Source organism: Monodelphis domestica, chromosome 2 (assembly GCF_027887165.1).
Source record: "Monodelphis domestica isolate mMonDom1 chromosome 2, mMonDom1.pri, whole genome shotgun sequence".
NCBI classification, from domain to species: Eukaryota; Metazoa; Chordata; class Mammalia; order Didelphimorphia; family Didelphidae; genus Monodelphis; species Monodelphis domestica.
In genome coordinates, this window is record NC_077228.1 from 494,476,559 (window position 1) to 494,491,876 (window position 15,318).

General features: G+C 51.8%; 2 protein-coding genes across 6 annotated transcripts; one reads left to right on the forward strand and one right to left on the reverse strand.

The window, feature by feature from the left end:
- The first annotated feature begins 2,816 nt into the window (after positions 1–2,816).
- On the forward strand, positions 2,817–6,305 carry NUDT17 (nudix hydrolase 17). 2 transcript variants are annotated; one of them, XM_001368994.4, is made up of 8 exons: positions 2,817–3,420; positions 3,700–3,886; positions 4,156–4,181; positions 4,342–4,434; positions 4,590–4,688; positions 4,819–4,955; positions 5,036–5,185; positions 5,670–6,305. In XM_001368994.4, exons 1-8 carry the CDS (start codon positions 3,229–3,231, stop codon positions 5,716–5,718), a joined length of 933 nt encoding a protein of 310 aa, XP_001369031.3. In that variant the 5' UTR covers positions 2,817–3,228; the 3' UTR covers positions 5,719–6,305. The 2 variants fall into 2 exon arrangements, with proteins under 2 accessions (XP_001369031.3, XP_007485407.2); XM_007485345.3 differs by having other exon boundaries at positions 2,847–3,420; positions 5,744–6,305.
- Positions 5,827–15,318, reverse strand: PIAS3 (protein inhibitor of activated STAT 3). Of its 4 annotated transcripts, none has more exons than XM_056819310.1 (14): positions 15,185–15,318; positions 12,003–12,423; positions 11,481–11,565; positions 11,186–11,236; positions 10,212–10,302; positions 9,875–10,009; positions 9,595–9,700; positions 9,311–9,384; positions 9,001–9,161; positions 8,591–8,724; positions 8,303–8,471; positions 7,903–8,036; positions 7,670–7,707; positions 5,827–6,268 (listed from the first exon to the last, which is right to left on the reverse strand). In XM_056819310.1, exons 1-14 carry the CDS (start codon positions 15,284–15,286, stop codon positions 6,245–6,247), a joined length of 1,725 nt encoding a protein of 574 aa, XP_056675288.1. In that variant the 5' UTR covers positions 15,287–15,318; the 3' UTR covers positions 5,827–6,244. The 4 variants fall into 4 exon arrangements, with proteins under 4 accessions (XP_056675288.1, XP_056675286.1, XP_056675287.1 ...); XM_056819308.1 differs by having other exon boundaries at positions 5,827–7,075; XM_056819309.1 differs by having other exon boundaries at positions 7,903–8,054.

Here is a 15,318-nt window from a genome sequence, read left to right on the forward strand (position 1 = left end):
GCTTGATATTTCTACCATCTGGTATCCCATAAACTTAACATGTCCAAAAAACTCAAGGTCTTTTCCCCCCCCTAAATCCACTCCCACTCTTCTCCCTGACTTCCAGGATACCACTGCCATCCTTTCTATCACCCAGGTATGTAATTGTCTGAGTTATTCTTAATTCCATTCTTCATTGCCCCTTTCCAATGAGTTGCCAAGTCCTGCCTCCACAATCTGTATCTACCCTCTTCTCAGTCAGCAGTATTAGCAGCCCTTACTAAGACTGACAATAGTCTCAAAATTGGTCTCATTTCCAGATCCACCTTTCTCCAATCCATACTTGTGTGAAGACTGGATTAAGCTCTCCCCTGATTGTAATAATGAAAGCACTTAGCTCTTCCTTGATTGTGAAGATTAAATTGTAATCCCCTGTCTATTTTTGGATTTAATCCCCAAAGTGTAAGCATTTTAAGTAAGGTACTTAAAGTTGAGTATGGAGATCTGCCCATACTGGATTTAATCAAAAGGTATCAAATATAATCAGAGAGATGCAAATCAAAACAACTCTGAGGTATCACCTCACACCTAGCAGATTGGCTAACATTACAGCAAAGGAAAGTAATGAATGCTGGAGGGGATGTGGCAAAGTAGGGACATTAATTCATTGCTGGTGGAGTTGTGAATTGATCCAACCATTCTGGAGGGCAATTTGGAACTATGCCCAAAGGGCGACAAAAGAATATCTACCCTTTGACCCAGCCATAGCACTGCTGGGTCTGTACCCCAAAGAGATAATGGACAAAAAGACTTGTACAAAAATATTCATAGCTGCGCTCTTTGTGGTGGCCAAAAACTGGAAAACGAGGGGATGCCCATCAATTGGGGAATGGCTGAACAAACTGTGGTATATGTTGGTGATGGAATACTATTGTGCTAAAAGGAATAATAAAGTGGAGAAGTTCCATGGAGACTGGAACAACCTCCAGGAAGTGATGCAGAGCGAGAGGAGCAGAACCAGGAGAACATTGTACACAGAGACTAATACACTGTGGTATAATCGAACATAATTGACTTCTCCATTAGTGGCGGTGTAATGTCCCTGAACAACTTGCAGGGATCCAGGAGAAAAAAACACCATTCATAAGCAAAGGATAAACTATGGGAGTGGAAACACCGAGGAAAAGCAACTGCCTGAATACAGAGGTTGAGGGGACATGACAGAGGAGAGACTCTAAATGAACACTCTAGTGCAAATACTATCAACAAAGCAATGGGTTCAAATCAAGAAAACATCTAATGCCCAGTGGACTGACGCGTCGGCTATGGGGGGTGGGGGGGAGGAAAAGAAAATGATCTTTAACGAATAATGCTTGGAAATGATCAAATAAAATATATTTTTAAAAAAAAAGGTATCAATACCCATCTCACACACTGAGTAGGAAGTCCCTGACCCACGTGTGAAAGAATGGGTGACAATCAGAATCCACTGAGTGCTGTCTGGGCAGTCCTAGAGTAGATTGTGATTGGTAGATGCAAAAATTAAGGGAAGTGACAAGAAAAAAAGGTCTTTAAAAGATTGACAAGGGCCTGAAGGCACTGAGTTCTGGAAGTTCAACTTGGACTTCCACTCTGCTGGAGTTCTGCTGGCAGTTCTACCAGAGTGTAGAATAATTCTTCATTCAGAAGAGTGCTGACCGGACCTGTTTTTCCTGGTGACCCTGTTCCTTTGAATTGACACGTGGTGAATGTAAAGGCTGTCTCCCTTTCCCTTGGCTGGGGCCTCTGAACTCCTGCCTGGCTCAGAGAAGGCCAGAGCAGCTATCTCTCTTTTTCTTCTCTTTGTCTCTTCCTTAATATCTTTCCTCTTTATTGTAAAATAAACTACCATAAATTCCATTCTGACTATAGTAATTCATTTGGAATATAGTAATTAAATCTCTGGCGACCAACTAAAATATTATTCAGTCCAACCATAAATGTAACCATTGCCACTAAAGCATCACTATCATTTTAGAACAAAACAATAAACACCCTTTAAAAGCCCTTGGCAACCTGGCTCTATCCCTTCTATGACATTTACATGGCGTCCCCTACACACACAATATTCGTAAACTGCCCCAGTTGCTGTTCTTGATTCATGGCATCCCATCTCATCTTAGTGTGCCTTAGAATGCTTTCCTTCCTCATCTTTTTCTTGAGATTCTTGCCTCCAAGACTCAAGGGAAAAGAAAAAGAAATGTGTACATAGGTCCAATTTCCTAAAAGTGACCTTTCAGGGGCAGCTAGGTGGCTCAGTAAATTGAGAGCCAGGCCTAGAGACATGAGGGTCCTGGGTTCAAATGTGGCCTCAGACACTGCAACTGTGTGACTCCGGCCAAGTCATGTAACCCACATTGCCTAGCCCTAACTGCTCTTCTGTCTTGGAACCCAATATTGATTCTAAGATGGCAGGTAAGGTTTTTTCCTTTTTTTTAAGTGACTTTTTTAGTTTTCTGAGTTGAGTGCCCTCTAATTAGTTTCCTAATCGGGAAGCCAGTCTAATAAAACACCTATCTCATAGGGTTAAAATGAAATATGTATAGAGCTTTGCCGATTTTAAATATTATATAAATGCAAGTCATTATTAAGCAATCAAAATGCAATTCAGTTCCTACCACCTGCTAGGTCCTGGAGATAGGAAAACGAAGCCGTCCTTGGCCTCTAGGGGTTTCCTTTTATTGGGGAGACTCCATGTGTAAAACACACTAGGGTGTGTGCATATGCGGAGTTACCCGTCCCTTTATAGGGAGGAAGGAGAGCCCTTGGGAGTGCAGTGCCCAACCATGGAGTACATTTACTCTGCGCAAGTGTAACGACAGCCTGTGCAAGAGCACGGAGATGCGGTGATCCAGCCTGGCTGCCAGTGCCGGGAGGCCTGAGGACGGCCTTTGAGGACCACCGACCCTTGGCCACAGCGGGACGGATGGGCAGGGTTCCAATCCGTGGGAGGCCCAGCGAAAGGACCTCGGCAGCCGGCCGCCTAGGCGCTCTGTGGTTCCGGGGCCCACACGGCAGGGAGCAGAGGGCAGGGACTGCCAGCGCAGCGCGCACGCTGGGCTGACACTGGCTCCGGGGCGGAGGCTGACAGTTCTCGGGGAGGGCAGAGGCCCCAGGACCGCCCCCCTCAGAGCTCCCTTCCGCGCCAGGTGCGGGACTGGGTCTGGCCACCAGGGGGTCGCGTGAACCGTTTTCCAGAGCGCCCCCGCCATGGCACGGGCTCGCCTGTTCCTGCTCTTCTCTGGGCAGGCGGAGCCCGCGGACTTCGCGCGGAGCGTGTGTGACCTCCTGGGCCTGGGGCCGGGCCCGGGGCCCTGGCGGGTCCACTGTGGTCTGGAGCCGGGGAGGCTACTGCTCTCAGAGCGCCCCTTCCCAGGCGCCACGACACAGCTCCCTTTGCAGGTCCGCCCGCCCCGTCCCGCTCTCGGGAGGGAAGAGGAGGAGGGCCCCGGAGCCGAGGACTTTGGGAGGTGGAGGGGAGGCCGCTGGAGAGGGCGGAGTCCGAAGCCGAGGTTGGGGAGGGAGGAGAGGTGAGAAGGAAAGAGAGGGGTCCGGAGCTGGGGGAGGCAGAGGGGGCCCCAGGAGCGGGAATCGAGAGCTCAGAATGAGGAAGAGTCCAGAGCCTGGGAAGGGTCCCGTTCCCCAGCAGCCACGGCTCTGTGACCCCGGCTTCCCCTCCAGCGTCCCCCATTCTGCCCCTTCGCGGCCCTGGAACATCAGCCCCCTGGAGCTTCGGGGCTGACGCTGCCACGGGACCGCGAAGTGGACATTGGAGTGAGTGTCGTCCTACAGTCCAGTGACCAGAGCGTGCTCTTGACCCGGAGGGCCTCAAGGCTGCACACGTCCCCCAATCTCTGGGTCCCTCCAGGTGAGCTCCCCGGTACCGCGCACCCCCAACTTTTCCTTCCTCCAAGCCCAGGGAGACGGGTGGAATGCTAGGAAAGCTCCCCCCGGCCCTCAGGCGATTCTTTCCAACCTCATTTCAGTAGATTGGAGGCCCTAGGTGGGTCTGGAGATAGAACCCAGGGCCCCGGGCCGGGATCCGGGCTTCTCGGTAGTCGGCTGGAGAGGGGAGGAGTAAAAGAGTAAAGGGGCCCCAGAATAAGGCATGCAGTCAGCAGCGCGTTGTTATTGTAGGTGGACACGTGGAACTGGATGAGGAGGTAACTACTGCTGTTAAGGAAGCCTCAAACCATTGGGTGAACGAACGCCTCCCGCTCCGCCCGGCCCCTCCCCCACCCCATGGACACCGCTGCACTTGAGGGGGGGAAGCCCTGGCGTTGCCCCACCCCCCATGCAAAGGTGGTTTTCTTTGCCCTCCAGCTTTTTGACGGGGGACTCCGGGAGCTGAGGGAGGAGACCGCTCTGCAGCTGCCGGAAGGCCAGCACTCCCGCTTCCTGCTAGGACTGTGGGAGGTGAGAGTCCCCGGAAGACCGCACCGGCCCTGCCCCCAAGGGGAGGAGTGCGTGTGCCTGCTCCATGCCACCCCGCTCCCCGCCTCCTGCCAAGACTTTTCTGAGCAGCCTTGGGGGACCCCGGGAATCACCCGCTGGGTTCCCCTCTCTCCTAGTCTGCCTATCCCTCCCGGCTGAGCCAGGGCCTCCCCAGATACCATCACATCGTTCTCTACGTTTTGGTGGCATCCCAGGAAACGGAGGAGCAGCTCCAGGTAGGATGGAGTGGGGGGAGGGACCTGGGGGCGGGGTGATGGGGGAAGCGGATCCAAAGGCCCCCACAAAGGCCGTGTGACAGAGGTCTCTGAGGCAGTCGTGATTGCAGGGCAAGTGTCTGACCCCCAGAAACGGATCCGTCCGAACCAGGAGGAGGTCAGTGCCTATGCCTGGCTGAAGCCCAACGTGGCCGCTGCTGTGGCAGCCTCGGAGGAGGCCCCAGAGACAGCGGACCCTGGTTCCGAGTCTCTGCCCCCCTTTATTCAGTAAGTAGACCTCACTCCCACCAGGGCTGGACCAGGCTCCCAGCCATCCCAGAGCCTGAGCTGCATCCTTTCTGGCCCAGGGCTGTGGAGCTTCAGGGGGACGCAGCCCGAACCGTGGACCTGCCTACATCCACCCTGCTCCGGAAGACTCTGGCTACTAAGCAGCACGAGGAGAGGGTCAGTACCGGAACCAAATTCGCCCTGGGCCTATGGCTGCAGCATCTGAAGAGGTAAGAATTGGAGGCAGGTGCCCATTCACCATCTCAGCTTCCTGCCCAATTTCAGCTGTGCATGCCTTTTCATTATGAAAGAAGCTGCTCAGTGGTTAGAGAGCCAGGCCTGAAGGTCCTGGGTTCCAATTTAGCCTCAGATACTTCCTAATAGTGCGACCCTGGGCAAGTCACTTAACCCCAATTACCTGCCTGGACTGTTCAGCCTTAGAAGCAATACTTGGGATCATTCTAGGTCAGAAGATATGGGTAAAAAAAATAGAGGTAAGGGAAGAGAGATGAGACAGGACTAGACTTGAGTTTTAGTGCTCCAGCCGGAGGGCAGGGCAGTCACTGTTAGGAGAAATTCTCCTAAGGCTTTTGATTCCAACATCTCCTGCTCCATCTTACATTCTTCCTCTAATAAAACAGGAGATATTTGTACTACCTCCTGCCATCTGTGGCAAGTCTCAGTGTCCTTTCTGTCCCGTCCACCTGACTCTAGGCCCTTGGAGCATCCCCCCCACATAGCGCCAAAGGCAGAATCAGAATGAAACCCTGGATTCGAACTCTCCTCAGAACCACCAGAGGAGGTGAAGGAGGAAGTGAAGGCTTCACTTTTCAAATACAGAAGTCAAGAGAGCCAAGTCGAGGAGCCACTCTGCATTTCCCTATGGACATACATAGGATTCACAACCTTTATTGTCGGTGAGAACATTGCTACAACTTTGGAAATAGGAAATTAAATTAAAACAAAGGTCATAAAAGAGGGAAAGGGGAATTGGGGGGGGGGGAGGACTAAATGTCCACCCCCAAAGGTGCAGAATGAGTTCTGTGGCCATAGCTGAAGACTATGGGTCCCACTGGAACCTCGGACCCCAGGATAGGGAAGCCTTGGGGAAGTGTTGTCAACTTAAATATATACTTATATATATAAATAGAGAACCAGGCAACAGGACAAAACCCTACCTCCCCTCCCATCCCAAACCTTAGAGAAGCAGAGGAGGGAGATCGCCTCATCTCATCCTCAGTCAGACTGGGAAAGGAGTAGGGGTCATCTTTGGAGTTTTTTGGTTTTTCTCATTTATGTACAAAAAGCTGCAACTGAAAATAGAGACTTCAGGCCGTGTCTTTATCTCTCCATCTGTCTGTCTGTCCCATATATAGAAGGAGAATGAATGGACATAGAAGAAATATCAGGTGTACTAAGGGGGGGGCTGATCAAGATCTCCTGTCCATCCATCTACCCACTCTCCCTGCCCCTCATACCCCAGCTGTTTCAGGTCTACTAGCTCGGAGTCACACTGGGTGGTAGAGAAAGGAAGAAATGAATGGAAAACCATCCAGGCTCAAAACTTAGGCATGATCTTATAGCTCCCTTCCCTTCTTGGCTTACATGCCTCCATATGAAGAGCATTTCCAAAAATAAATCCAAAATGTCCTTTTAAAGAGGTTAAATATTAACCCTTTGGATGCTGGCCCTGCCAGGCAGAGAGGGAGCCAGGAGACAAGTCCATGAGTGTCTGTTTTGTAGCCTTTGGCTAGAGCCCCAAGGGGATGAGTTGATGGGGCTGAGGGACAGGGCTCCCCTGCTGTCCCCACTCAGTGCTGGAGGTGGGTGAGGAGGTCCAGAATCCTAGAGTTTCAGTCCAGGGAGATAATGTCTGGCCGACAGCCAGTCAGGGAAGAACCTGGAGGGAGGGGTCCCCCATGTCCATCCCTCAGGGTTCCCCCAGGGGCCACGATGCTGCTGACTCGGCCAGAAGGGGGTGCTGGAGGGGAGCCTCTGTGAGAGCTCCCCAACACTGGGGCCAGCGGACCCAGGAAGTGGGAAGGGGTGCCCCGGTACTGGAAGAAATGGCCAAGGGTATCCTGTTCATCTATTGAGGTGATGACCGAGGGACTGTAGTGCTGAGGGGGAATTAGGGGAGAAAATATTTAAGACTTCACTCTTCCCCCACCACCCCCATTTCCTACCCCCTCAGACACTCCCACACACTCTTTCACATCTGACTAATCCACTTGAGGCTTTTTTTCTCAAAGACCTGCACTCCTTGGACATGAGAGCCTCTCCCCTCAACAGCTTCATCTCCTCCCTTATCCCCAGCCAGAGAAATTCCACTATCCTCATCCCCCTCCAATGTTGTGGGTGTTTAAAACAAATGGAATGTCTGGGCCTGAGGAGGGCAGGGCCTGGTATCTGTTGGGGCAGAGGGAAGAGAGTGGGTAGAATCATTCTGGGACCAAGTGGATTGGGATACCTCCGTTTCCTCACCTAGAAACTGATAATCTCTTCAAGCTCGAAAATGATTATTCTGTTCCTTAGAGCCCCAAAAGAAAACAAGCTACCTGCCCATCGCCTCACTGTCATCCCATGTGGGAAAAAGGGGTGGAAGGTGGGCTCTTGGCACCCAGGACAGATCCCTTGGTAAGAGTTAGGAAAAGGGTGTAAAGGAAAAGCTATAGAAATTGGAGACTTTAGTAGAGGGAGAAAGGGATTCTTACCTGACTTTCATTCTGAAAGAAAGTAAATAAGTCCAAACCTAGGAGGAAGCAGGGAAAAAGAGAATTCAAAATCATTCTGCATCTGCTACCCACACTTTCCCACAGGTGGGCATTCCCTCAAGAGTTATTGATATTTGGGGAGCAGGAGATTCAGACATCATTACCTAATCTCTGAGCAAAAAAGAAACAAATGGTATTTTTATAAAGGGGCCCTATTTGGGTGTAGGTCATACCCTGGAGATCAGCCCCCAAAGAAAAGGCTGGTGGATATTCAGGAAGAGGGAGGCTAGACAAGAAGTCACTACCCAGGGTACCAATAGCTGGGCTTCGGAGTACAGATGAGGGCTGGTGATTGGTAGCCAGTACTCTGTAAGGAGAGAGGAAACTGGGAAAACAAGCTACAGTTACCCCCTAGGAAGTCTCCATAAGCCCACCCATCCTTTGCCCCATGTCCCAAATCAGCCCAGCCTCTGTGCCTGTCCCAACCCCGTGCCACTACGCAGGAAAGTGGGTATATCTTCAAGAGGCAATGTCTTGGCCTCCCCCACTGCCTCCCACCCCACATGTCTTCAATGATCTTGCTCTGATCCCTAGCCTCTCCCCCAACTAATGTCTCAACCCATGATTTCATACCCTTTGCCTCCAGGTGGGGCAGGGATGGTGGCGGAGGTGACAGGACAGTGCTTCTTGGGAGGGGGCAGGTCTTCTTCATCTGAAGAGCTGTCAAGGGTTAAGTCGATGACCTCGATCTTCTTCTTGGACTCAGGAGGCTTGCCCTCAGGACCAGGGCCAAAGGAGGGACCTGGAGATATTGGAAGGACGTTTATCTCAGGTTGGACATCTCTAGTCCATAACTGAAGAGAGAAATGGTCAGATGCCATCTGACTCTAGAATGGACACAGAGTCACATCTGTTACTCACCATCTAACCCATAGCCTGATGTAGGGCAAACCTCTGGTGTCTCCTTTTTGGGCCTCATTGGACACCAGGATCCATCTTCCATGAACTGGATCTCATCACAGTCAGTGCAGGAATTCAGAATCTCCATAAATAATCTGAGAGAAGGAAGGAGGTCACGAAGAGTCATGAGAAGATGGGGAAGATACAGTTGTGAGAGAAGCAGGAATTCAGGAGCAACAGAAACTACGGGGGGGGGGGGGGGCCTAGAAAGAGGGACAAAAATGTGAATCCTTCAGGGTGAGTCTGGCTAGGTGGGAGTCTCCATACCCAGCAGTGCCCAGACTCTCCTGAGGGGTATTCTTGCTGCCCATGTCAAGGGAAAGAAGGTTTGTCTGGGTACCCTAGACAAGTGGGAGCAGAGGTGGCCATACCCATCTATGACAAGAGATTCATAGGGAGCCTTCTTGTCACACACAGGGCAAGTCCACGTTGGCTTCTTCTCATTCATCTGCAGGTAGAGGGCAGCATCGAAGCTCTGTAGGTGGGCACAGGTGAGGGCCCGGCACGGGACGGCCAAACGCATCTTCCCTAGCTGAGAAAAAATCACGAATTCTCGTCACATTTGTGCTAACCAGCTTTCCCCTTTCTTAGAGACTTTCCATTGATAGATAGGAACCCCAAGAAGACTCAGACTTCCCACCTACATTCTATCTCTAACATCTCTCCTTTCCCAGTACCCACCGGGCACATCAGTGACACACGAAGACTTGTGGTGGCCACTTCACTGTCAGGGTCAGCTGTCAGTTTCTCCTTAACTGAAATGAGACCAAAGTGGAAGCCATGAGCCCCAAATAACCAGGGAAGAGCCCAAAGAGGTGCGCAGGGCACATGCCTCATGAGACAGGACTGAGATCAGGGGATGCCCCAGGAACAGGCTGGCATTAGGAAGGTTTTGGCTGGAGGGGAGTGTAAGGGCTGGAATCAGTGAGAGGAGAGCAGGGAGGATTTATTTGGTGATAACTCACTCAGTGCCCGAGAGTGATCCGGATTCCGGATGCCCTTTGCTCTCAGTTTTTGCAGGAGCGTCACGGAGGTCAGCTGCCTCACTAGGTACACTGACAGTGAGTAATTCTGGGGAGAATATCAGTATCTGTTTTCCTGTTGTCATGGTACTCCCAAAGCAAAGCTGGTTATTTGAACCAATCCAATGGAGGTCTAGCCTCTCCCTGAAAAGCAAACCTCAGAAACCCCCGCCCCACTTCTTGCCCTCCCCAGGCCCTCTCCTGCCCCAGGCATGCAACTCACACGTCCAAACTCAGATGACCAATTGACCACAATAGTATTGGGAACCGTGGCTGAAAGTCGAACTAAGGATGTGATGTTGATGGGTCGGCTGGGCCTTTTTGGTTCAGCCCCATTCTTGGTTGGGGGAAGATAACCCTAAAGAGAAAGGTGGGGAGGGTAGTCAGGACAGAAGTAGCCCCAGCGTCTATCAGAGGTTCAATGCTATACCCTGTAAAGTTCGCAACAACCTAGGCACAGACACTTTTAGAGAGGAGTATCCCCATTTAGAGGGAAGATGGTAAGACCCACCAAGTCTTACCACAAGTTGGGGGGGGGGGGAAAGAGGGGAGACACTTACCGGCAGGGGACACAGTTTCCCATTAACTTTGACAAAGAGGTTGGGAGGAAAATAATCTTCCTGGGGGCAGCTGGTCTCACAGAGACAGAACCTAATGAAAGATGTGGGGAGGGAGAGGGACAGAAGGGACAGGGAGTCACCATCTAGAGGGCTGGCTCCTGAGGCCAGGAGTCTGCAGGCAGAGAGGAACAAATGAAGGGCCAAACCCAGGGATAAAACTCTTATTTCTTCCTTCCAAGGTTCAAGGGAAAAAACTCCTCCATCCCTTATCCCAAAGAAAAGAATTATTGGCCCTAGACAGAGAATAAAAGTCTCCTAAATAAAAGCCTGGTTGAAGGGCAAGCAACTGTCTGAGGTCTGGCAACAGGATAATATAGTGGGGGCTGTTTTTTTAAATAACACTTTTCTGAATAAATATATAGACCTATTTAAACCCTTACCTAGGGCTAGAAGAGGGGTTAAGTGACTTGTACAGGGTCACACAAGTAGGAAATATCTTGAGATATAAATATATATTAAACCCTTACCTTCTGTCTTAGAATCAATACTGTGTATTGATTCCAAGGCAGAAGTGGTAAGGTCTGGGCAATGGGGGTTAAGTGACTTGCCCAGGGTCACACAGTTAGAAGGTGTCTGCGGCTAAGTTTGAACCTCGAACCTTCCTTCTCTGGGCCTGGCTCTCCATCGGCTGAGCCACCCAGCTGCTTCTGTGAATATATTTTTAATGTCAGAAAATATGGCCCTCTAGAGCACATGGATATTTATTTTGTTAAGGTAAGTCTAGTTGTGTGTGTCTGGTAACAAACAGGAAATGCCCCTAAGGGACCTGAATACAGATGCAATTTTCAACCCTCCAGGGTACAGAGGTGCCTTGAGGCCATGTTGGTCCAAGGGAAGCCCCCACCCAGAGGGGCACGGACCCAGGACCCACAGTGAAGAGAGATGAGGAGGAGAAGACTTCTGGGAGCTCTTACCTCAGTTGGACCTGTACTGTATAATCACACTTGGCACCAGGCAGGACATCCCTAAAAGAGAAAGAGGGTAGAAGAGATTCTAGCATGTAGGGCACGGGAGAGAAACAGTCTGGGGAAAGGGAGGAGGGATGAAGGATGCCAGAGGGATGGATACAGAGAAAGAAGTGGCAGATGGGAAGATGAATGGACTAAGGCCACATGAGACAGGAGGGCAGAGCAGGGCTAGAGTCATGGGATGAGGACCAAAGGTCACCACTGACAACCAGGGACAGGAACGATGGAGGGACAGAGGTACCTGGATGAGAGGATCTGCTGCACCTGCTGTGGTGTCAGTGCAAAGGTGAAATGAGCCTCCTCAAACCTCTGGCTGTTGGTGGATGCTAGGTACACAGAGGAGAGATGTAGTTACTGAGGAGGCTAAAGGACAGCCACGAACAATGGGTACCCCAGCCAAGGCAGCAAACCTCCTGTCTGAGAGCTCAGCTCAGCATCCTATTTGGGGCAGCAGGTGATGGTGGTTGTTCACCCTGTGGGCCACTGCAGCCAATACTGTTTTCTTGGCAAAGATACCAGTGTGCTCTGTCATTTCCTTCAAATCAGAGGAAGTGACTTGCCCAGGGTCACACAGTCAGTATATGTCTGAGGCTGGATTTGAATTCAGGTCTTCCTGACTCCAGGCCCAGCACTCTATCCACTGAGCCACCTAGCTGCCCTGACACTAGGGGAGCCACTTATTTAGGATGGGAGTGTGAATGGAGAAGTGGGAAAGAGGATGGGGCATGCTCATACCAGATGGGAACATAGAATGGACTCATACCAAGGGTGGTGGGTCGGATAAGTTCCCCATATACATCATAGAAGGGCAGTGGCCTCATCGTGACATCAGGGTGGACCGGCTGGGGCAGAGAAGGGTGTACATCAGCCTCCCGTTTAGGCCCCCCCAAGAGGGGTCCTGAAGGCAAGAGGGTGGAGGGGGCAGGAGTCAGTGGGCCAGGAGGGACAATCGGGGGAGCTCCTGGGGGCAAAGAAAGCAGCGACAGCTCAGAAGGGACAAGGGCCTTTCTGGGGAAACGCCTGCGGTAGAGTTCTTTGATCTTCATCTGGACACTGGGGCCGCAGCCAGACTTGAGAAGCTGTAGGGCCTTGGTCAACAGCTCGTGCTTTCTCCCACTCTTGTTCCTGCCGGCAAAGCCCAGAAGCACCTGGAGCTCGGACACCCGGAAACTCATCACCATGTGCTGGAGGAAAGACAGTGACAGCGTTAAGATGGGAGGGAGGACCCGGCCAAGTCTCCCAGATAAGAGGGGCCACCCGCTCCACCCCTGAAGAGCTGGCGGATACCTATACCATCACTAGGCAGAAGCAGATGCCCATCAAAGAGGACCCCTCCAGAGGACTTACTTCTCCCTCCTCCCTCACCCACAAAGTAAACGGAGTTCCACTTCCAGGTGTCCTTCCTAGTCTTGTTTCAACAAGCCCCAGTTCAGTGTCTTCCCTCCCCCCAACTTCTCCCAACCAGAGACCCAGACATACCTCTCTCCCTTTGGTAGCTAACAATAGGCCTGGAAAAGCCAGTAAAGATGGAGGAGGGAAGAAGAAGAGCCACCTCCCTCCTTTCCCCCCCACCACAAGGCTTCCAACCCTCCCCTGGAAGTTGCTTTCTCTCCTCCTACTTATTTTTAGACTCCCAGGCCCACCCCAGCTTTCTGAGAGATAAGTTAAAGGCTTAAGAAAAAGCAAGAGAGGAAGAAGAGTAGGACAAGATCCTAGGGGGAGAGGAACACAGAGCCTAGGACCAGGTGGCTGGAGGATCTGCATGTAATTCCCAGCCCCCACTTATGCCTCATTCCATGTAAGCCTTGGGGCCAAGGTTTCTAAGGGAGGGTTCAATACCCTTCAAATCCCTTTTCACCTTCACCCCCAGCACATCTAGATCTCCCCATTTTGGGGGAAGGGAAACTAAGGCCCAGGGCATAGTACGAAGGAAACCACAGAACACTGGAATTGTGCCAGGAATATCCCAAGAATCCATGAATGGACATCATTTGGGACCTTCCTTTAATAAAGGGGAGAGGGCTGGAGCTGATCCCTGAAGGAAGGAGTGATTCCTCTCCCCTGCTGAGATCCAGATGGTAAAGCTCTGACCTGATTCCCCCAGGGAGTAGGCTTATGGATAGGGAAAGCAGAGAGAGGGGAGTAGCATCTAAGAAGAATGAAATAACAAATCCACCAGGCAGGTCCTGGGGCCATTGGTCTGACAGGGAGTGCTCTTGGATAACAAGACCTAAAATGTGCCCCAAACCATGGCTCCACTCCAAAGGAAGGGAAGGGAATGTCTGAAAGCAAGGTACAGATTGGATGGCCTCTTGAGAACCTGGGAAACATTATCAAAGAACAGAATAAGGGGGAAGATTGGTGGCTCTGTGGATTGAGAGCCAGGCATAGAGATGGGAATTCCTAGGTTCAAATCTGACTTCAGACTCTTTAACTGTATAGCCCTGAGCAGGTCACTTAACCCCCCACTGCTTAGCCCTTACTGCTCTTCTGCCTTAAAACCGATAATCAGTATTGATCCAAGACAAAAGGGTTTATTTTTTTTAAGGATAAAATATTTTTGTAAAGCATTTAGAAGATGGTTCGCACATAGTAGGTGCTACATAAATTCATGTTCCCCCTTCCTTTCCCCATGCTACATTCTCTGCAGAGGAGTGGCAAGTAATCTAGCGGAATGATTACAGATAGACTGCCAGCTACATCTCCTCCTGAATAACTAGATCCCTTCATCCTTCATCCTTTATCCCCGACTTCAGTCTCTCTGCTGCATGCCTTGTCATCTACCTTCTAATGGCTTGAGCTCTGCCTGTGAAGAATGTGACTGCCCATTTCCCCTTTCCCCTCAAATTGATCCTTCCTATGTCACTGCCACATGTAGCCTCTTCTTTTTTCTATCACCTGTAGCTCTCATCTCCACAGCTGCACACTAGCATCCTGACATCTGTCCTCTTTCGATCCTTAATACCTTGTATCCTCCATAGTCTCATTCACACAAGCCCCTCATCTGCCCACAGCTCCATCTCCCTATATCCTGGTGTCCTCCTAGAGCCCCATCCCTACCTCTCTTCCATCTCCCACAATTCTCTCCCTGTGCCCTCCCCCAGTCTGTCTCATCCCTGTACCTTTCCACAGCCTCATTCTTCCATGCCTGTGACTCTGACAGGCTCATTCCTACATCCCTTTACCCTTCTACAGTTCCATTCCTACCTCTCTGCCCCCTCCCACCACCACATCCTTACATCTTTGCCCTTCCATCATCTCAAACCTACATCTCTGTCCTCTCCCACACCCCCAACCTCCCTGTGCCATCTCCACATCCTTAGCCCTCCACAGTCCCATCTCCATCCCCACCTCTAAGTAGGGATATTTCTCTCTAAAGCAATGGATGGATGGATGGATGGATGGATGGATGGATGGATGGATGGATGTACGTATGTATGGTACGGATCTCCCGGGGTGGTAGTGAGTGTAGAATGAGATAACGTATGTCCAGAGCTTCGAAAACCTCAAAGTGTTGCGTAGATGTCTATTACACTGTCGTGCTATCCCTGCCCAGGCAGCCCTGGCTCCCCAGTGCCCTGGCTACCGGAGGTCTTAGCCCGCACTTTGCCCCCCCCCAGTCCCGCCCCCGAGGCCCTGTCCCCCCGCAGGCCCTGCCCCTCCATCCCTGTCTCAGGAGGCCCCCGCCCCTGCCCCCAGCGCCGGTTCTTGAGCCTCGCTGCCCCCGCAACCACGAACTCAGGACCCCGGCGTTGTCCTCTGCGTCCCTGCCCCCAAAGTCCATCCTCTCCAGGTGTCCCGGCGCCCGCATCTCCCCCTGCCGCCCTCAGGCTCGCTTTCCCCGGCCGCTCGTCTCCCTGCCGCGCCGCTCCTCCCCCGCCCTCCTGCCTCCTCGCCTCTCGGGCCGCTGAGGCTCTGGCTCCGAGGGTCCAGGGGGTCCGGTACCTTTAACTCGCCCAGCTCCGCCATCTTGAGACATCGCAGGCGCCGGAGCCCAGGCCCAGGGACCGGCGCGCAACTCCCCACCCCGGGGCCGGCCGCAAACATCGCCCGCCCCGCCCCGCCCCGTCCGGCCTCCT

Excerpts from the sequence above, each read along its gene's own strand:
- NUDT17 (XM_007485345.3), top strand. The coding sequence starts at position 3,229 with ATGGCACGGGCTCGCCTGTTCCTGCTCTTCTCTGGGCAGGCGGAGCCC. Across the intron at positions 3,421-3,699 it reads CGACACAGCTCCCTTTGCAG|CGTCCCCCATTCTGCCCCTT; the intron begins GTCCGCCCGCCC and ends CTTCCCCTCCAG. Across the intron at positions 4,956-5,035 it reads TCTCTGCCCCCCTTTATTCA|GGCTGTGGAGCTTCAGGGGG; the intron begins GTAAGTAGACCT and ends TTTCTGGCCCAG.
- PIAS3 (XM_056819306.1), bottom strand. The coding sequence starts at position 15,286 with ATGTTTGCGGCCGGCCCCGGGGTGGGGAGTTGCGCGCCGGTCCCTGGG. Across the intron at positions 11,237-11,480 it reads CAGCAGATCCTCTCATCCAG|GGATGTCCTGCCTGGTGCCA; the intron begins GTACCTCTGTCC and ends TTTCTCTTTTAG. Across the intron at positions 7,708-7,902 it reads TTTGGGGGCTGATCTCCAGG|GTTTGGACTTATTTACTTTC; the intron begins GTATGACCTACA and ends GCTTCCTCCTAG.